Source organism: Rattus norvegicus, chromosome 12 (assembly GCF_036323735.1).
Source record: "Rattus norvegicus strain BN/NHsdMcwi chromosome 12, GRCr8, whole genome shotgun sequence".
In the NCBI taxonomy this organism is placed as follows: domain Eukaryota; kingdom Metazoa; phylum Chordata; class Mammalia; order Rodentia; family Muridae; genus Rattus; species Rattus norvegicus.
The window spans coordinates 9,995,901-10,018,025 of NC_086030.1; the positions used below are offsets into that span (position 1 = coordinate 9,995,901).

The 22,125-nt window shown below is 47.3% G+C and overlaps 1 protein-coding gene across 1 annotated transcript in view; it reads right to left on the reverse strand.

Annotated features, from left to right (window-relative positions):
• Rxfp2 (relaxin family peptide receptor 2) overlaps nucleotides 1–22,125 on the reverse strand; it is a 61,924-nt gene that overhangs the window by 34,726 nt on the left and 5,073 nt on the right. Inside the window, exons 2-5 of the mRNA NM_001012475.2 lie at nucleotides 10,917–11,063; nucleotides 7,887–7,964; nucleotides 2,878–2,983; nucleotides 2,202–2,273 (exon numbers count right to left, since the gene is read on the reverse strand). Coding sequence (NP_001012493.1) covers nucleotides 2,202–2,273; nucleotides 2,878–2,983; nucleotides 7,887–7,964; nucleotides 10,917–11,063 — 403 coding nt within the window. The remainder of the gene's footprint in view (nucleotides 1–2,201; nucleotides 2,274–2,877; nucleotides 2,984–7,886; nucleotides 7,965–10,916; nucleotides 11,064–22,125) is intronic.

Below are 22,125 nucleotides of genomic sequence, written 5' to 3' on the forward strand. Positions count from 1 at the left end.
TCTGCAACTTTAGAAAAGCCAGGTATTTTAAAAGATTATTAAGATAGCAAAACTGGTCCACAGTGAAGCAAAATTTATATTCATTGAGCAATTCTTACTCATCTGGCAATTAAAATTAAATTTTGATGTAGGATATTTTTTTTCTCTCAGTGTCAGAATGACCGAGACCATACCACCGGGATTTGGAGGGGTCTAGACTGGAGATTCAGAGGACAGGAAGTTCTGTGCTGTCTCAGGCGACACACTGTCAGCAAGGAGGGCTAGCCTCTACCCTTTGGGCACCAATTACACAACTGTTTCTATGTTCTTCCATCCTGTGGATAACAGCTACCCCAAATAGGGATGTGGACGAAGGAGGACTTGGTTAGAGATGTCCAAAGCCAGGTCGGTTTGAATGGGCTCATGATCCTCTTCCTCAGTAAAAAGCAGAAAGCACGGGGTAGAATCACGGTCAGGGCAGGACAGCGCACCTCAGCAGAAACCCTGGAATGTACTGACCAATTCCTCTCCCTCCCTAGGTCTTCACTGTGGTCGCTTAAGTACTGTTGGGGTCATTAGAAGCCGTGGCCTCTGCTTGTGATCTTCCTACTACTGAATTACAGTTCCTGATTGAGTCCCTTAACCTCTGTACACTTTGGCTGATTATGCCCAAGGTGGTCTAATTAGGAATTCTTGCAGCTTCTATGACACCTGATGAGAGAATTTGTTCAAGTTGGCTCCTTCATGTCCCCCGAAGGCTTATGTGTTCAAGGCTTGGCTCTCATCTGGCTGCTGCGGTGAGGGGCACAAATTGAAGAGATGGGACCAGAGAGAGGTTTTCACCCTAGCTTCCCTCCTCCTCTTTCTCATTTGTCGCCTGGTAAGGAGCTTTGACTGGATCTGGGACTGCGTAGATGGCCAGGGCAGGCAAGATGATGATGCACATCACCCACGGCTCTGCTGGTGGGATTACTCCAGGGAGCGTCTTTTCTTTGAGAGAACCCATCTTGAATTTCATGAACGTAGACTCACTGACAGAATTTCCAGAGACTTTCCTTTATGCTCGGTGTTGAAGGATAAAACAAGAAAATGTTTCTGCCAAGGATTCAGCACGTGAAGGATTCCTTTGATGATATTAGAACCTAGACGGTTGGTCCTCTTGGCAGATGTGGCACCTCCAGTGGCACAGAGGAGCTCATCTCGGACGGATTGACAGACAATCACCCAAGCTACGAACAAACCTGTGAGTTTTATATCCAGGAATATCAACAGGAGGCACCATATTGACCTATCTAATATGACTGTTTAAACGCTCTAGTCTGAAGACCGTGACATAGATTAGTGAGGGGCTGGAGCGATGGCTCAGTGGTTAAGATCACTGCTGCTCTTCCAGAGGATTATGGTAAAAGACATACACCCACAGAACAAAAAAGGAATGACATCCTTTAAAAGAGCAAACTGAGGATCATGGATTGCTTTGTGAGGAAGGGATGAGGCAAAGGCATCTGGGTCATATCAAGTGACAGTTCATGAAACTTGGGGTGGAGACTGAGGGCTCATCACTGCCCCACAGAGACCACCACCAGTTCCAGGTCCTAGGTGTTTCTCTTGGACAATAGTAGCATGTGGTCCCTTTCTTTCTCACTGAAAGTAACTATTTATATACTAGTAATTGATATGCTCTCTCCTCAGATATACTAATATCATTGTTACTACCACCACCACCACCACCATCACCATCATTACCAACATGTCCTCCACCACCACCACCACCACCACCACCACCACCACCACCACCACCACCACCACCATTATCATGTCTTTGCCCTATTACTCTGGGACTCAGGCTGTATGCTGTCATTACACGTTTTAACATGTAATGATTGTTCTTGCCTAATCTTTCACTCTTTTTCTAAATTGAAAATCAGATCCAGCTCCCCTGATCCTGCAGTGTTACTCTCGAATAACATTGAGGAAAGCTGTGAGGCCGTGTATTGAGACAGTTTATCCAAAGCCCAAGTCAACCATCTGAAAATGGTTAAGTGGAACTGTGCTCCAAACTACGGAATGCCGACGACGAAGCCTCCCTCACAGTGCTTCACCTTCTAAGCATAAATTTAGAACCAGAGTTAGCGATCCATGTAAGAACTACTCAAATACAGTTCTGTTCTCAGATCATCACATCTTAAAACATCACAAATCTCCCCTCCACAGTCACTCACATCTTTCTGAGTTCTGCGTATTTGCTGAAAACCTTGACTGGAAGTCTGTGAATTTTGTTTTTCTTAAGAGATCTGAAATAAAAAAAAAAAATCAAAACATTTGTTTTGTTACTTTAAGGCAAGCCCACAATGTAGCCCAGGCTTGCCCAGGCTTTCTTTTATCTGCATCCTCTCACCTTAGCCAGTTAGTGCTTTAGACTAGATATGGGTATGGTGAGTTGACTCTTCCCCTCTTATCAGTTTTACAAATGAGATGCCATAGGTCGCGCCCTTTCTTCATCAGCAGGGGCACAGGAGACCCAGCCTGGGAGTCAGAGCCTACTGGAAAAGCCCTCCAGGCCATAGACATGAGGTAAGCATTAACGAGGCTCCTCTGGGAGATCATATTTTCCCGAGGAGGAAGCATCCACGTGGTGGCTCACAACCACCTGTAACTCCAGTTTCAGGATCTCTGACTCCCTCTTCTGGCCTCTGTGGGTACTGCACACATGTGGTACATATACATCCACGAAGGCAACATTCATATACATAAAATGCAAATAAATACATCTTTTAAAAAGTACTTTCAATTATTTGCTCATTATTATTATTATTACAAATTATTACTTATAATTTATTTCTATAGCACTGTAGGGTTTTATGAGACTTTAGGTACAAATATCTTGTTTTTACTCACAGTAATGTTACGTTGCTGGAAACCTTTGGCACAGCTTTTAAGTCGGCGTTTACGCATTCTAGTTCATTTTCTCTGCAGTAACAGTGCTGTGGGTACCGGCTGAGAACTAGGGAGAAAAGACAAAAAAATCGTACCAGAAAAAAATACACTTATTTATGACAGCAACAAGCATTTTTCTCTTTTCATCAACTCTAAAACAATTTATATCTATTAATGGATCCATTGAGCCCTTCAAAAAGCAAGTAAGAAATCTCTCCAAATCAGATACAGACCAATGAAGTGTTCCTCTCATCTCTAGCTCCTGTAGTCATCTCAGACACATTTAACAGGTGAGCAGGAAAAAACCACAGGCTTAAATAACACCAGACCACGCACTAAAAACAAGCTCTGTTCACTGGAAAACATCCCATGTACGAGTAAATCTCTATGGTGATGACATTCTATGTCACGAGTCATACATGACAGAGGAGCAGAGGAAGACAGGATTTCTGCAGAAGCTTTAACTTCTCTGCTGACCCTCTGGGCATTTGATTTGATGCAGTTAAGGAAGCGGATGGCAGTTTTCATTTATCATTATTGTAATTAATTAATAAGTTGTTTAGACATCGGGTCTTATACAGAGTGCTGCCTTTGCCTTGACCCCTGAGGTGCACTGGATGGATGTGGTGTGGTGCGGGTGCAGCCTGGCACCCTCCACACAACGTGGGTTTAAATCTCCTCGGATTGCCCATTCTATCTCATCGAGAGTGAATTTAGCCACACGCTGGCAGCAAATTCGCCACAGCCATCACTGACTTCCCACTCACTGCGAGAGATGCCTTCAGTGTAAAACTGGATGTTATCATGCAGTCTACATGATAATCAGCTCATCCCAATAAAAATAACATTAATATGTTTTCTTTAATGTTTATCGACATCAAGAATATTATGGATGTCTTATTAGATTGAAGATTGGTCAGAAAGTACTTGCAACAAAAGACTTCCACGTGGTGAAGCTGGGTGTGCCGCTTAAAGCAAAAACACGGTGAGGCTCAGTGGTTCGAGCAGAGATGGCTCAGTGGTTAGAGCGCTGGCTGTTCTTGCAGAGGACCTGGGTTTGGTTCCCAGCACCCACATGGTGGCTCACAACCATCTGTAACTCTGGCCTCCTCAGGCACTAAGTATGCCTGCGACGCATATCCATGCAACCAGGCAAAATACACACATAAAAAGGAGCGAATCTTTAAGGAGGCAGAAACGTGGGCGTCTATTCACCCTCTGTATCCTGCAATGCAGTCAGGCCACGGCCCTCTTCTGTGGATGGTCCAGAAAGGCCGGTCCCATCTCCTTCCAGCTTACTCATCCAAAGACATTTCTTGGACTTAGCTTTGGAGCCTTTGTCTACACTCGATGTCATAATAACCAGCATCAACTTCATTCTTTCCACCCGCTTGGCACATGGTGCTTTCGGCCCAGATCCCTGCTGGTTGTGGATCTGCCTTGTACCCGATGTAGGACTCTGTAGTGTCTCTGCCTGGCCTTTGGGACTCAGTTGCCAGTAGCGACCCACCCCACCCACCCAGAGATTCTGACAGTCGCAGCAGACGTGGTGTTCCGAGCTCGGACCTGCTTCTCTCTTCCACCGTCTGCCTTTGAAGGGGCCATTTTGGAACATTTGGTCCTGATCCTGAGTGTTCCCTCTTTCCTATTAAAAACTAAAAAACAAAAACAGAGCCAACCCAACCATACACACAGATTTGCCATTGTGTGTCAAGTGAGCTCCAGACGAGAGCCTTAGGAAGAGACTATTAGAATTATTGACTTTTAATTTCTTACTAATCTTGACATCTTTTTAAATTGTACTTTTCTTTTTATTTTTTTCAAGTAGTGAAAAGTTTTTACTTTGTTTTTGTTTGTTTCTTTGTTTTTTTAAAATCTCAGTAAGGCAAAGCTTTACTCTTAATAAGAGTAAGCACCCAGGTGGGACGGTGACAGTGTCTTTTCCCCTTGGGTGGGGTCCTAACCTCATGGTCTTTCATGATTGGCTAGTTTTTTAAAGAATTGACATAAAGGAAATGAGGGGGTTGGCCACTTCAACTCAAGAATGTAGCAGGGCCTTTGTGCAAACAAAGGTTTCACAGGGTGTGCAGTGGGGCAGATAAAAAGAATTATGAATTCCCTGTCACAAACAGCTTTTATAGTACTCGGTAGAAAAAGAGTCCTCTACTATTCCTTACAGATCCCTTCTGGTCCCTTAAACATGTTTTTTTTTTTCCTTCAAACTCTAAGATATTGCACATTCATTCTTGGAGTAATTCATGCTGGGAGGTGGGGTGTCTGTTTAATAACAACTGATAAGCGAGAAGCCCGGGGGCTGGGGATTTAGCTCAGTGGTGGAGCGCTTGCCTAGCAAGCGTAAGGCCCTGGGTTCGGTCCCCAGCTCCGAAAAAAAAAAAAAAAAAGAAAAGAGAAGAGAGAGAGAGAGAAGAGAGAAGAGAGAGAGAGAGAGAGAGAGAGAGAGAGAGAGAGAGAGAGAGAGAGAGAGAGAGAGAAGCCCGAAGTAGGGCCCTGGGACAAAAAATGAATTATTGCATGTAGGGCACGGTTTAAGGGGAGCCCCTTCCTGTGGGCGGCCCCTTGGCCAGGAGATTGACCTGGCCCTTTGGAATGTTAGGCCTGCACTAGGCCAGAGAGTCTACTCTCTCGGTCAGAAGGGGTCTTCTCCCACCAGGCCTTATTGGCTACCTGTACATCCCGTCTCCCGAGAGACCCCCGCATCATCTAGGAGCAAGATCAGTGAGCAGAGCTCCTCAAACACGTTTGGTATCTTGGCCTCTGGGAATGATGAAGCGGCCATGAATCCAGAGGGCATTTCTGACTTTCAGTCAAGCAAGAAACTAGTCATGTTTCTTTCGGGTCTTTCCCTTAAACGGCCTAGCCAATTTCTACCTCCAGCTATAAACTATTTGTTTTATTTTATAATTTTACCGTGTGTGTGTGTGTGTTTGTGTGTGTGTGTGTGTGTTTGTGTGTGTGTGTGTGTGTGTGTGTGTGTGTGTTTGTACCACATACATAGAGGTTGTGAGCCACCCTGTGGGTGGTGGGAACTAAAGCCAGGTCCTCTGCAAGAGCAGCTAGTGCTCTCAACCTTCAACCATCTCCACACAGCCCAGCCTGGCTTTGAACTCATGATCCTCCTGCATTAGACTCCAGATCATAGGGTGGATTGCATCCACCCTATCTGGCATAATTTAATTTTGATATATTATACATCCATGTGTAAGTCCATAGATAAGTTATGAACTAGTATAGTAAAATGCAGACTTCAGTCCTCGGGTATGGGACGGGATTGTTCTCAGGGGCCTTGTGGATACCTCACTTCACAGATGCTCAAGCCCCTGTAAAAGTCCAGCAGATTTGCACAGATCCATTAGCAGATCTCTAGAGGCTCCGTGATGCTGAGTACAGTATAAATGCTGATGACACGGTTGTCCCTTGATTACATATTTTACATTGTCATGTGATTGTAGCAGTGAATAATAATATACATCCAGGATTAGTGATCAGGGAATTTTCTGTACACATTCACCTCAGATGTAGTTTTGACCAGACTGTTTCTGCTTTGGAGTCGGTTGGCTGCACAGCCGTGTAGCCCTGAGGAAGCGCACTGATTGTGCACTCTAGGATAGGGTTTCCTTGTTGTTGCTTAATGGCTTGCTTGGTTTTGAGTCAGCATCTCACTCCATGGCCCTGGTTGGCCTGGAACTCAGATTGCCTCCTTCTGCCTCCCAGGACGCTGGGATTAAAGACGTGCACTACCATGCCCAGTGTTAGTATAGCATTTAATGTGTGTACAATACAAATGATATTTTTGTATTCTGACATATACCAGATGTATTTCATCTACACACACACACACACACACACACACACACACACACACAGAGAGAGAGAGAGAGAGAGAGAGAGAGAGAGAGGGGGGGGGAATTCAACTCAACAGAGGCCAACCTCTACAGTGTATGCCGCAAACCCTCTCTATTAGAACATGTTGCAGCCTCCTGAGTTTAGCCCTGCCCTCCTCTAGCTCAGGTTTGTAGGATCCCAGCACACTGTGTAAAGGCTTTGCAGAACCAGCACTGGACAGCTCCCCGCAGATCTCACTGGCCTTGCTTCCCTGCTGATTCAATCCCTTACCTCTTCTCTCTCCATCCCGGGACTTCACGGCCACCTCTGTGCATTGCTTGGTAGAGTATCCCATTCCTGGCAGAGCCCCCATTTCCTTCAGTGGTCTTCTATCCCTCCCTGTGCAACCTGGAGTCACTACAGCTCGGTGAGAATGACTTTCTAGCTACATCTGAGCTATTTGTGAGTTGGGAAGACACCTTAATCAACACTGCCCTTTCTGTGTCTGACACATTGTGTGAGCTATTTATTGAAAAAGAAAAATCAAAGGAAACGGAACCTTGACATTGATCACAATTACTATTTGTGCATTCTCATGACCCGCACAGAAACACAAGGAGTGAGCATGCATAGACATAGACCCAGTCTTCCTCCCCTCCCCCACCCCAGGCCCATGGGCAGACAGCAGAGTGGTAACCAGGGAAGTACATTGAAACGACACTGACGTTCTGAAGGAAGCTGAGACACTACAGCAGTCCCCACTTATCCACAGGGGACATATTCCGAGACGCCCAGTGGATGCTTGAAACCAGAGATAACACCAAGTCCTGGACTGACTGATTTCCCTCTGCTTACACGCCTCAGGGACATTTATAAGTCAGGCCAGTGAGACTGAGTAACAGATAACTCCATAGAAGAACGATAACAGGATACCATGACAAATACTATGTGAACGTGGTCTGTGCCTCAAGTCACTGGCACCGTCGTTACTGTTTGGGGACTGCAGTTGATGGCAGCTGTTGACAGCAAAACCTTAGATAAGAGGGGGCTGCTGTTCCCAGAGAGATCCACGCGACACAGTCAAGTTTTTGCAAAGCGGATACCATCTTTGAACCAACACCACTTACAGCACTCCTCTGTTAATGTCACTTTATTGACATTTCCATGGACTGTGCCAAATATGGTCGTCCATCCACTAGTGTCACCTGTGGGATGGTGAGTGAGATGTGTCAGTTAGTCTGCAAATCAGATAACCACACCACAAAAACAAAAGTACAGAAATTTCATGAAACCAAACCAGTTTATATATAAAAAACTTGTCAAGCAACAGGATGAATGATTGATTCTTTTCACGAGGATTTCAAATGTGTGCTTCCCAACTTGTGCAATGCCAACATTATTTTATGTGATTATAAATGTCTTGATAAATTCTGACATTTTGGGTCTTTGACCTGACTTTTAGGGATTTCCAAAGACCATTGATTCTGTATTCCACCAGAGTACTTTGCCGAGTGAAGGTGGAAAGGGTCTGTGCAGAGTTCTGATGGGATTGAACCTTCCTTGCTTTGTTTCGGTGCTGGGGATTGAACCCAGGGCCTCACAATGCTCAACACGGGCTCTACCACTTCTTGCTAGAACTTATTTTTAAGTAAAGCAAGACCCAGAGTACCTTTTAGTAAAGAGCGTGGGGTTCTATTGAGAGAAACAATAGTTGCCTCGGTTTGTCTCGCCTTAACATCAGTTTGTCATTTGCTACTGTGCAATTCTTACTTGCTATGTCCTTTATAGGATAAAAAAGTCACATATAAAGAGAAATGGGCCCGTTTTGGAGCATCCTTAATTGAGTGTGTTCTGTAAAAGTGTTAAGATTCACACTGTAATAGATGGTACCAAACTCCACATGAATCAAAAAGTAAATTTACAGTTACTCGCAGGCACCTTTGATTCCTGATATCTCTAATTTATCTGTATTCCCATTTTCATATCCTGAATTGTGCTGCTTCGATACCTTTAATTGGATTATAAACCATTGCACGTGCTTTGTCCAGTTTGGGGTCAGAATGGCCTGGTGGGAGGTAGGTAGATAAACAGATGTGGCCCTTGATTCTCTTGTAGCAAAGAAGAAATCTCTTGGGCTTGTTCATTGATAATCAGAGAAGTAGCTCTGAACTGAGCACAGATTAAGCACCTACTGTGTACCCTACCGAGCACAGATTGAGTGCCTACTGTGTACCCTACTATCCTACATTTATGGTGGTAGAGCTTTTTGTAGGGTGCTGGCATCTGCCACGAGGCGGCAACACAACACACGTGACTACGTGGCGGGAGACTTACTTACCCATGGGCATGCCCAGGAGGAGAGGGACACCTGAATGGAGTCTTTTTGCGTGTCTTAGGTATTATGGATTGAACTTAGTTCCTGCTGCAGGCTTAGGCAAGCATTCTCCCCCCGACAGGCCTCTGAACTGAGTGTGAAGGAGGAACAGGAGTGGGCTGTGGTGGGTGTCAGGGTAGAACAGGAGTGGGCTGTGGTGGGTGTCTGTCAGGGTAGAACAGGAGTGGGCTGTGGTGGGTGTCTGTCAGGGTAGAACAGGAGTGGGCTGTGGTGGGTGTCTGTCAGGGTAGAACAGGAGTGGGCTGTGGTAGGTGTCTGTCAGGGTAGAACAGGAGTGGGCTGTGGTGGGTGTCTGTCAGGGTAGAATAGGAGTGGGCTGTGGTGGGTGTCAGGGTAGAACAGGAGTGGGCTGTGGTGGGTGTCAGGGTAGAACAGGAGTGGGCTGTGGTGTCTGTCAGGGTAGAACAGGAGTGGGCTGTGGTGGGTGTCAGGGTAGAACAGGAGTGGGCTGTGGTGTCTGTCAGGGTAGAACAGGAGTGGGCTGTGGTGTCTGTCAGGGTAGAACAGGAGTGGGCTGTGGTAGGTGTCTGTCAGGGTAGAACAGGAGTGGGCTGTGGTGGGTGTCAGGGTAGAACAGGAGTGGGCTGTGGTGGGTGTCAGGGTAGAACAGGAGTGGGCTGTGGTGGGTGTCAGGGTAGAACAGGAGTGGGCTGTGGTGGGTGTCAGGGTAGAACAGGAGTGGGCTGTGGTGGGTGTCAGGGTAGAACAGGAGTGGGCTGTGGTAGGGTGGCAAAGTAGTTTTCCATCTAAGGGAAGGGTGCTTTCGAGCACCCAGGGTGAGAGAGCAAGTTATAGACAGATGCTTGGCCCTCCAGGATGTGGCCGCCCGGCTCAGATGCTAGTTGGCCAGCGCTGAGGAGAGCTGCTGGCCTTGTGTGCAGACTGGGAAGGGCTGAGTCTCAGCGTTGACTGTGACTGACTTCACACATCAACCTCAGCCAAGACGCATGGTCTCGGCACATAGCCCTCAGCTTGGCCTGGGGGGGTCCTGGGTAATGAACTGGGTTGCTTTCTCACACTCCCTACGCTTGTCAACTCGGCTCAAGTCACGTGGCCTTTTCAGTTCATTCCACTCAGCCTCGGAGCCTGTGACTGGAATTCTGTGCCACAGAATGTCTTCCTTCATGACCTCCTTCCCGCCTTCCTTTCTTCCTCCTTCCTTCTCCCCCTTTTATTTTGTTCTCACTCAAGTCAATTCACTTTAATTAAGGTTTTCCTTAAAATGATTTTCCAAGATGCTATCCATCTCTTTGAAATTCATGGTCCTTCTCTCTCTGGGTTTGCTCTATGCACTGCACTATTGTTTCCTCAGTTCGTGTTGTCCTGGGAGCTCCAAGGTCAAGCTCCTCTCGTTTCTCCCTCATTTCTGTTGAGCCCACTGTGTCCTGGCACTGTGGGGAGGTCCTGGCCCTTAGCCGACCCTCAAGGTCAGTCTGCACAATCATTTAATTCTCCAGGTGAGCCCAGTGACAGTTTACGGACATTCTCACAGCTGAGCAAAGTTATTGGCTACAAGGAAGCCTCTTAAAATTGAATTATGAGAACCAAAGTAGAATTTAGAATGTCATTTTGATTTTTTATGGGACCATCTCTCTGGTTTTAGCAAGCTCTAGGTCTTTTAAAAGTCGGGTCATTAGCCCGAATGCAATGGGCAGTGGTTATTAGATCCCCCTCCCGGTTCCCCTCACTCACTGGCTGACCTGCGGTTTGGTGGTTTGGAGGAGCACATGCAGGGAGGTCGGTGTAATAGGGGAGGACTCACCACAGTTGTCCTCATCCGCACCATTCCCGCAATCATCCACGCCGTCGCAGTGAAAGGCTCGGGGTAAGCACTTGGTGAGATTCCCACAGGGGAAATACCCTTTTGGGCACAGAGGAGCCACCATATTGCTGCCAGCCAGTGTGAAATCTACAGGAAAGATGAGAGGGCAGACTCAAAAACCTTAAGTTAAGGAACCAAACATGGAGCTGGAGAGATGGCTCAGTGGTTAAGAGCACTGACTGCTCTTCCAGAGATCCTGAGTTCAAATCCCAGCAACCACATGGTGGCTCACAACCATCTGTAATGAGATCCCATACCCTCTTTTGGTGTGTCTGAAGACGGCGACAGTGAACTCATATATATAAAATATACAAGTTTTTTTTTTTTTTAAATCAGGAAAGAAAGAAACCAAACATGATTGTGGTTAGGACTCGCTGGCATCGTCCTGTGGTTAAGAACACTATGAGCTAATTCGCCTGGGGCCGTTCTTAGAATACAAATATGGAATAACATCATAAGTGAGCACAATCGAACACCGGCCATACCGTGGTTTGAATCGTCACGTAAGAGAGGTAATGGCAAAGAAAGCCGAAGGGGTTGACTGACTGTTGCATGAATCCGGGATGGATTTCTGGCTTGAGTCAGAAGGCTACAACCCACGTTTAAATGGGAACAAAGAAGTGGATTTATGCTGTTATTAAGTTTTTCATAAGAAAAATGTAAGGTGACTTAGTACACATCCCATTTAATGGGATTTAAATGGGAGCTCGAGAGAGATCCCAACCTTCATTAACGTAAGGGCGGCCACCCTAGCAGTAGCTCTCACGTTAGGGAGGTACCGAGCACCAGCACTCTGCTGGGTAGTTATCTCAGTTACTCCTCTCCACCTAGAGAGACTCGGATGGGACCATATCGTCCTGCATGTCTTAGCATCTTGCTCCGGGGCTGTCTCCTAGGTGAGTTGGGTAAAGTTCAATTCTACCTTCTGATGTCAGAGGCTACTAGTAACCATTCCGAAATATGCCTTTCCAAGAGTAGAAGCCATCTATGAAGACATTAAAAATAATCTCCCTGGGAAGAGGGCATAACACACGAACAAGTGTTGAACCCAAGTCTAGTTGGACAGAGGGGTGCAGACAGGAAGTCCAGTGACCTTCTGCAAGGCCACATACCAGGAAACAGGGTTCACGAAACAACCCCAGACATTCAGATCTAATAAGCCCGCGTTCAAGTGAAAGAGGGTGCTTTCTAGCAGAAACAGACACACTCTTTGCAAACTGACTAATACAATTCTGGAAGTCTTGAGGGCAAGTTGAAACTTTACAGACTTGTTTTATATTAGTTCTTTGAGAAGGCTGTTCAACCCCCCTCCCCCAAGGTTTTTTTTCTTTTTTCTTTTTTTTCATTTAAACCCACGGAGTCCAGTTTGTGCTGCTGGTGTAGCCTTGGGAGATTTCAAGGAGAAAAGACAGAATGAAACCATATAAAGGCTGAAGAGGTTGGGGGATAAAGGGGAAGGCTTATGTGGGGTGTGGGGTAAGAGGGCAGGGGAGAGGAGGGAGGGGTACAGGTAGGGAAGCTAACACTTGAAGGCGTTTCACAAAGACACCTTCTACCCCAGCACACACAGACACACACACATAAAGAGGGTCAATGCTCGATTACACCCTATCACAGAGCCAGTGTCCCACCAGACACTGCAGGCTAACACATACACCTTCCCGCACTTAGAGAGCAAGGGGACTCTGAAATGGCTAGTTTATTAGGACCTCCCGTTGAAGGGATGTGGCGAGGTGTTGGCCAGGTGTGCCTAATGATGATGTCACCGCCATGACCAGGAAGCTCCTTGGGTGAAGAGAACAATGGCTTTCCAATAGGCTTTAGCTGGGCCTGCCTTCACATAGTATCCCCTACTGTGTTGGGTATTTCACAATTATCTCATTGTGCGCAGGTAATGCAGTCTACTAACAAACTGCTCATCTGGTTAGACCCTTAGACCCAGGACAAGAGACTGAGGGGCATATTTTACACATCGAAGCAGCGCTGACCTCCAGGTTCTCCCAGCAGCCCTCAGTCCCTACCTGGCATACCCCGCCCCTAACTCTGAGTTTTCCAGCCCAGGGGCTGGACTGCGGTTCTCCTTATATGATCCAGACATTTTGGCCTCTTCTTCCCCTCTCCCCCTCTTCTTCTCCCTGCTCTGTGTGCATGCCCTCCCCCCACCCCCACTCTCCCCACGGTGACTTTCCTGACCTCAATCCTTGGGACCAGTGAACTTGCCTGAGAGAAGCTTCCCAATAAACCTGCCTTTAATATAATCTAATCTGGCTCGAACTGGCAGAGAAATAACCTATCAGCGACCATTATGAAGATGCATTTATCTGCGTCTGGGAAAACACGGCCCTCTGGGCCCTCCAGTAGATGGTGCCTTGCAGAGAGCTTGCATCCCAGGAATGTCTTGGGAGACCTCCCTGCTGGTCTTTCTGTTCACAAAGGATGCGGGCGTTAACAGGCAGGTGTTGATAGAGCGTGGGCGCTCAGGCTGTCTGGCTTACAAGTGCACACTAAGCTGCCAAGGACGTCACTGGAGAAGACAGTTGGATTATGTGAGCTTTAAGCTCATTAGTCGGGATGACCCCCGGAGAGGGAGAAAGTGCACAAAAGCAGGACAGCCGATCTTCCCCAGGGACAGTGATGTCACTCCCCGAGGCTCTCCCAGATTCATCTTCTGGAACTTTCCTGATGGAGGAGGCCAATCTGGAGTGTGACCCAATAATGTCCAGTGGGGGTGGGGTGAGGGTGTCAAATCCGGGAGGGACAAGAGAAGTGGAGGAGAGGGCTGACCACAAGTGTCTCCAACTGCTGATTGTATCTGTCAGGATATTTCCCACTCAGTGATGGCATCTTCCAGGGACATTTCAAGCATAAATGGGATATGAAAGCGAAATAATGACTGAACTCAGATTCTTCCTCTTTGTCCTCTGTCTCCGTCATGTCTGGTATCACTTGGTGCTCAATTAACTTTAAAAAAAAAAAAAAAAAAACTCCCATAGGAGCTGAGAAAGGAAAGAGTCCCTTTCAAAATTTGACCTTGGGAATGCTGTGGGCTCCCCTTTCCACTCTGAGTGAATAAAATTCAGGGTCCTGTGTGCTGTACTTACCATCCTCCCTCATAAACATGAGATTTAAATAATAATTAAGAGTCCTGGCTGTGTTTGGGCACACGCCAATGGAGACCCACTGGACATCTGTGGGAGACACATTCTGCAGCCTGGGGCTCCTGCCATCGCTGGCTGAAGTAGAGCGAGGCAGTTTTACCGAAACTCGGGGTGGGGGGTATAAAAGTGGAAGTTGCCAACATTGAAGCAAAGCTGGTGGCTTCCAGAGGTTTCCATGGGACCCCTTTGGCTGAGTTCCAGCAGTAGGGAGATCTGGGCTCTACCGTCAAGGTCCCTCCTGTCCCCAGTCAGTACTCCAGACAAGGCTGTGCACTGGCATGATGTGAGAGCCCTGCAGCTGCCCTTCAGAGGAGCCAGCTGGAGCGCTGCCCAAGGCGCTTTGAGTTGCCAGTCAACACTTTTCCTGGGCTCCTGAGAGGGGATGTGTGAGAAGGACCTCTTAGGCTTGCCATGTAAAAATCACTAAAGACGGCGATCAGGCCCGTTTTGATTTTCACACAACAGTAGTGCTGACTGGAACTGAGGAACCAGCCAGCCTCCATCTTCGGCTTAAAAGGCATCTTAATAGTAAAGACAAACTAAGTTAATTCCTGTTTATGATTAAACTTCTGTTTCTCAAGGAGTGGCCTCTGCCCCGCCTGTATCCTTAACGGCACATGGTTCTGTCCCACCTGTTCCAGGCATGGCAATCATGTCTTTGTTTCAAAGGGCTGACAATAACCACTTTGCAACCCTACCTTTCAAAACGTTATATGGCTACCTTGTTACGATACCTGCTGTTACGGCTACCTTGTTATGACACCCGTTGTTATGGCTACCTTGTTATTCCCACCTTAAAATTATGTCTTTGTTTCAGGCTATTAAGACTAACTTGTTATGTTTATGTTTGTTCCTATAACCCCACCTATTTTGCACCCCCAAATCTTCCATTTAGAACCCTCCTACCCCCCCCCCCAGCTATAAAAGCCTCGTGTTCCTCATATCCGATGGTGACCTCTCAAATCCTGCTTTGGGGAAGGCAGCCCATGAAGTGAATAAAAAAGCTTGTTTTAATGAATTTGGCCATGATGATTTGGGTCGGTGGTCTTTCTTCTCCCGTCTTTGGGGTTAATGGTCCCCACACACCAGCGTGTTCCAAAGAGGGCATTCCACAGAGGTGACTGGCTGAGGAGACCATTTCCTAGGTGACCGGTATGGGGCTGCTCACCTCAGTGAAGATGAAGAATGTTGGTATTCTGTTTAAGCTCCACCCCCACAGCTACCTGGCAGCAGCCAGGTATGCTCCACCCCACAGTTGCCTGGCAACAGCCAGCTGTGCCATGCACTTAAGAGTTAACCACTGGGACACCCAGGAAATGTTAACTGGACCATGTCGGTTGCCAGTCAACAAGACAGCACCGCCGGTCTCCCCTGGGTGCTCTAAGTGGGATGCAAAGGCTCTACAGGCAGTTTGCATGTGATCGGTCCGTTTTCTGGAAGCTTTTCTACGTCTGGCTAGTCAGAGCATCTCTAAACACATCCTTTAGAGCCCAGGCTAACCACAAGCATGCAATGCTCCTGCCGTAGTAGCCTGGAGTGCTGCAATCACAAACCTGACATCATGCCTGCCCGGCTGTGTTCTGGTGTTTAAGATATCCATCTTGTTCAGTCTGATTAGAGAGTCTTTCTGAAAGTTGCCCAAGACTGAGAAACTCAGAGAATGCCTAGTGGGTGGGTGAAGGACGGAGGGGCAGGGCTGAGTGTGCCGGTGACAGGCTAGATGAATCCCTGACACGGGCAACCCTGGGAAGAGAGAGGATTGACCCCTTGCTCCTCAAATTCTGAGTCACGGATTTTCCTGACTCTGAGAACCTTCATGGATGGGTCTTCTTCAGAATTGGGGGATTCTTCCAAATCCCATCAATTTACAACTTCCTCCGCACCCAGGGTTCCTGACACGCACCTGATCAGGATGCTCCTCGCACAGGGGCAGGGTACCCCTCACATAGGCTGCCTACGCTGAGCCATGTGGAGGCCGCATGGTCATCTAGGGTCAGGGAGGATGCCTGCAGGGTGAGGGCTCCTACCTGCTCACAGTAATGTCTCCCGAGTGTACACTCGGCCCCAGCATCTCAGATGCTGTCTGCATTAAGTACAGCCCTTCTGCCCTGTGTTTCCGTTATTCTCCGTGTCACAGACCCCCCCACGTTAGCCTTACTCAGCTGGTTCCCAGAGGCTGGACATAGCTTAGAGAGAGTGTTTGTCTGGTGAGGTCCAGGTCCAGTCACCACATCACAACACGTACATGTGTGCCTGTGTGATACACACACATACACAGATACAAACGCACATGTGTCCATGCGTGAATAGGCACACACAATGCAGACACATGCACATAATACACACATGGGCACACATGCAAACATGCGCACACACACATGTAAGCACACACACATGCAGGCACACAGAGACACACACACAGGTACACACACATGCACACACAGACCCATAAACATACACACACATGTAGGCACACACAGAGGCATACACACATGCACACACAGACCTATGAACATACATACATGTAGGCACATACACATGCACACACAGGCATACATACACCTATCACACACAGGCATACATACACCTCTCTCTCTCTCTCTCTCTCTCTCTCTCTCTCATACACACACACACACACACACACACACACATACACACACCTAAACAAACCAGAAAACAATCAGGCCTCATATTAAAGACAAGTTAACAAACCAAATGCTGTTATGTCCAGTTTGTTACCTTTGGGGCTGAGATGCAGTCTTCTCCCCTTTAAAAGGACATTTCTCAGAAGAATGACAAGCCATTGTCACCACCTGCCCCCTTTCCCTCATCACCCGCAGTGTCCAGCGTTGGCCTGTAACTCTATCTGAGTTCCCACCAAGACCAATGTTGGTCTGACTGCTGCCTGTCCCCGGTTCTCCCTTTGAAGATAAAGTCTCGCCGTGTAGCTCTGCCTAGCCTGGAACTTACTCCGTCAACCAGGATGACTTTGAACTCACAGCGATCCTCCTGCCTCTGCCAAACAAGTGCTATGTTTAAAGATGTGTGCCAAATCCCCTCTGCTACCTCATTGGTCCCCTGAAGGGTCTGACAAATCCCACCTTCACCAGTCAAGAAGCTTCCTTCCCTGGTTCCGTGGTTCCTCACTGCCCTTCTACACTTCTGCTTCCGCAGTTCCTCTATGCTTTGCTATTACAGGAGACTCTGCTGGCCTGCCCTCAGGGACCTAGGGATACTTATGTTTACATCATGACCTGCCAGCCAGGTGCGACAGGTATGTGCTGTAGGTGCGTGCTGCTTATAAAAGGACCTATCTGGCACTCAGCAGCGCTCTCTCTCTCTCTCTCTCTCTCTCTCTCTCTCTCTCACACACACACACACACACACCCTACCCCTCTCCCTCTCGCTCTCCCTCCCACCCCTCAGCATCCCCTCCCCCATTTGTTCTCTGCCCCGATTTTCTCGGCCCTCATGGCTCTGCTCCTGTCTGTCTGCCTGTCTACATACCGCTACCCCTTCCCAGGTCCTCACTCCCCCGACAGACCCCTTTCACACCAGGTCTGTTGCGTGGCTTAATTACTCAGGGGTCCACCTTGACATGGGCCCGACAATGGTACCCCCTCACCATTGAAGTCAATCCTTCCAAAGGGTTGCATCTGTTTTCCGAGACTCTAGCATTCATGTTTAGGGGCCGGTTGGGAGTTCCTCCCTGACAGCAGGGCTTCGGAACACAGTGTTTGCGATGTTGTGTGAGAAAACAGTCTGGAAATGTGGCTGAAACCCTCGGAGAGGTCAGGCCTCTTGGTGTAACTCGGGCATAGTCCCCTCATTTGTCACTTGCCTATGACTTCGCTGTCAAGACGGGGGTACAGGGGGTGGAACTCCTGGACCCTGGCATCCAAGTAACTCTAGAAACAGAATGTAAACAATCAACTTGCTTTAAATCTGTAAAATTGTAGCTTGCCGCATGATAGGTTTCCAAAGGCAAGGATGCTTGCTACTTCTAGTTCAATATTAAACCGGAACCCTCACCTAATAGCGGTAATCAAGAGGCCGAGACAGTGTAATGAATACCAGAAGGGGTGTTACAAGTGTTGCTGTCTAAGGATGATGACTTTAAACCCGAATGTGCTGGAACAACAAGCTAATAGCGATAGAAGAAAGATTTCCCACACAGCCCGAGAGATGGCAACAGTAAACAATTAGCAAGTGACCGGCCATTTTTCTTTACATCACCATCAGCCACATACTCAGGGATGAAGCCTAAAGCGCGTACAGCTGTGTATGTAAAGTGTATGTTCTCCTTGAGATAAACCAATGATGTGAATAAATGGTGGGAAAATGAAAGAAATGCGAGCTGATAGAACGCAAGGGCTGGAAGATAGGGAGAAGCATTTAAAACGCGGTCTCCAGGGCATGACTCAGACGTTGCAAACACGATCGCCCAGCAGCTGTGGTTGCCTGCACTGGGCCTGCGCAAGGCTGAGCCTGCGAGCAATCAATCATAGATTGGGGAGGGACGCCTGGGGCCCTACCTCTCCCAGCTGCACTGCTGGTTCTGGGGAGATCCTGCAGCAGGCAAGGTCATTGTTTCCAGTTATGCACCCAAGGGGACCCACCAAGCTCCAGCAGATAGTACCAAGCCTGTGGTTTCCAGGGCTGGCCTGGGTTAAAACACCATCCCACGAGACAAAAGGAAAGAGACTTGGAAGTGAGAAAGGGGGCCGTAGAGAGGAAGAAGGGCACCCAGTCCCTGAAACTGGCCTTAAGGGCGCCTGTGAGGCAGCGTGTAGATGCCGGTAACCAAACCCAGATTCTCTGGAAGAGTAGCAAGCGCTCTTAACCCCGGAGCCTTCTCTCCAGCCCTCCTTAGGATTTTCAAAGCAGTGATACACAATTTGGGGAGGCTACGGAGTCACGCAAGCCCTAATAGACTTCTGGGAATACCCACGAGAACGCCTGCTTTGGAAAACAGCATCCATCTCACCATCTGCTGAACTTGAAGCTTTGCAAACTGTATGAATCACCAGGCTCTCCCTGAGTCTGCAGAAATGTGTGCACAGTGCGCCGGAAGACAGCCCTCCGCCCCCACTCCCCACCCCCATCCCTGCCTCCGGAACGTTCTCTAATGCATCGCTCATTACATTCCCAAACTGGGAATGACCTAAATGTCTTTGAAAGAGGAGGTGTGTAAAAGATATCACGGGGATCCCTCAGTGGCATACTACACAGTCTGGAAAAGTGTCAAAGTAATTTCACTGGCTAAGCCTCCTTTACTTTCTCTGGCTATCTTGTCTCTTGTCAGGAAAACATTCCCGGAAGTGTGCCTTTTATGGTGGAAAGGCACTAAGATTTTTTTATGCCCTGTTCTTTGCATTGGGAATACATTTTGTTTTCCTTTCCCGCTTCCTCTTTATTTCGCGTTCATTTCTGGGAAAACCTCCCTGAGCCTTCCAAGACTGTCACTGCTAATTACGGGTCTCCTTCCCTCCCTCAAACAGCCTTTCTTGGCGATCCTCACAGTGTTGGAGTCTAGTTGATTTTGTTTTTTTGTTTTCGTTTTGTTTGTTTTTGTTTTTTGTTTTTTGTTTTTTCACACTGTGGGACCAGTCTTGTCTGATGGAAAGAAATTAATTATTCATTTTGACTGCTTCCGTAGCAAGGAAAGTTCTCAATTCCTAGCATGTGACACGTGTCTCAGAAGTTGTCATCCACACATGAAATACTCAGGACCAGGCAGATCTGTTTCTGTGAGCGAGGAACCAATAGCACAGTTCACACACGCAAGGAGGCAGACTGACCCCAGCATCTGTGACCCCTGGTGCTGTCAGGAAGGATGATCTTAGCTTTTATTACAGCAAGAGCAGCATTTGGAAGAGGAAAGGCGAGACTGCTGTCAAGGAAATGGCTTCACTAAGGAAGTCCAGCTTTCTGCGAGCTCCCCAAGACCCTGATCTTCCTGCTTTCAGTTTCATATCAAGCCATCTTACCCCAGGCAGGAGTCACTCATTTGCATCCTTGGAAGAGAACCTGGCTTCCAGGTTTTAAAATATCTCACTCACTTACAATATAAAAGGGAGTTGGGTGTAGAAATAGCTACAGCAGGAGGTACATTGTTTTTTGTTTGTTTGGTTTTTTTTTCTTTTCTTTTTTCTTTCTTTCTTTCTTTCTTTCTTTTTTTTTTTTTTTTTTTTTTTTTGCTTTTTGTGTTTTGCCTATTTGATTAAGACAAAGACTCCGAGAATCTGTGAGCGGGAGGTAGGAGCTGCACTTCAGTGGCAGAGTGGACAGAGCCCTGGGTGCAAACCCAGGCCACACTTTCCCCCTTAAACAAGAGTCGGAGTTACAAGCAGTCGCCAAGCAGATGTTCTCTAAGACACAACGAAAGAGGTGTAGGTAAGGAATGACAGGGACAGGAAGACTGAGGCACCAACGCCCCCTCTGCTAGCCATCTGGAATGACATGATTAACTTCTGTAGCATCAGAATGACAATTAACATTAAGGCTGTCATGTAGGTAACACTTGCATAAAGTTTTGAATTACTACCCGTTAAGAGGCTGTATACTGTTAGCACGGGGCTAGCAATTCCTTTGTCAAATATTTAATTGTCCCTATTACCTCCAAATTAAAAAGACAAAACGATTTACAAATAGAATTAATATGATGAATGATCCAGGTTAATTCAATTAGCCATCCAGATATACACAGATTATATAATGAAAAATTACCATATTCTTTTTTTTTTTTTTTGATCTTTTTTTCGGAGCTGGGGACCGAACCCAGGGCCTTGCGCTTCCTAGGCAAGCGCTCTACCACTGAGCTAAATCCCCCAACCCCATATTCTTTTTTTTTTTTAAAGGTGACTTGGGAGTGAAGAGCTGGCTCAGTGGTTAAGGGAATTGGCTGCTTTTCCAGAGGACCTGTGTTCGGCTTCTGGCACCCACATATCGGTTCACAACCACCTGTAACTCCAGGTGTATAGGATCTGGCGCCCTCTTTTGGCTACTGTGGAAACTGCATGCACAGGGCACACATGCCGATAAAACACACTTGTATATAAAATAAATAAAGTTAATTTTTAAATTTGAAAGCAGCACATTGCGACATGCTCGCACACATCAGGAATCTGATCTACGGTATACGTACAACAGAACCATCTAGTGTGCTTCTTGACTGTGTAGCATCTCAGGCCCCTCCCACACCACGGGTCTATTTCTTTAACATCATCCCTGGTAGTTATTAGAATGGCGGTGATAACTCCAGTGCTGTGGATACCGAGCAGCTGGGATTATCTGGTGCGCTGAGAGTCAAAGTAAGAGTCACAGCTACGATTTCATATTGATCAGCTGACCCCTTGAGTCAGTCTCCTTGTTAGAATGCCAGCTGTCTGTCCAGTCTCTCGGCACCATACAGCTCTTTACTCCGTGACTTCCCAGCTCTGTTGTGTGCACCCTCTCGTGTTTCCTCCTTGATACAGCACAAACTCAGCAATCAAAATTAAGATTGCGGGCTATTTTTGCAGAGGTCTTGGGTTCGGTTCCCAGCACTCACATGATGGCTTACAACCGTCTGTAACTTCAGTTCTAAGGGATCTGGTGACCTCTTCTGGCCTCTGTGGGAATTGCATGCATGTGGTGTCTTCAGATTCTGAGAAAAGCACCCCACTCCACCGTGGGCAAATCCCACATATGCTTCTTAATACGTAGTTTCCCAAAAAAGCCAAACCTTCTGTGGCGTTTTAGCGTGGACCTCAATGATAGCTTGGGGCATCTGAGTGCAGCCACTCTGATTGGGCCAGGAAAGAACCTTTCTGACTGACCACCCAAAGTGGTGATCTCAATAAAACCCTTTGCTCATAGCCAGCAGGAGAGCAATGGAGAGGACATGGAGAAGGGGCTGGATCATCCATGAGACAAAATGTCTGCACTGTTAGAATGAGCAAGGGCTCAGTCTGCCTAGGAGCCCACTTGTAGAGGGTCAAAAACAGAAA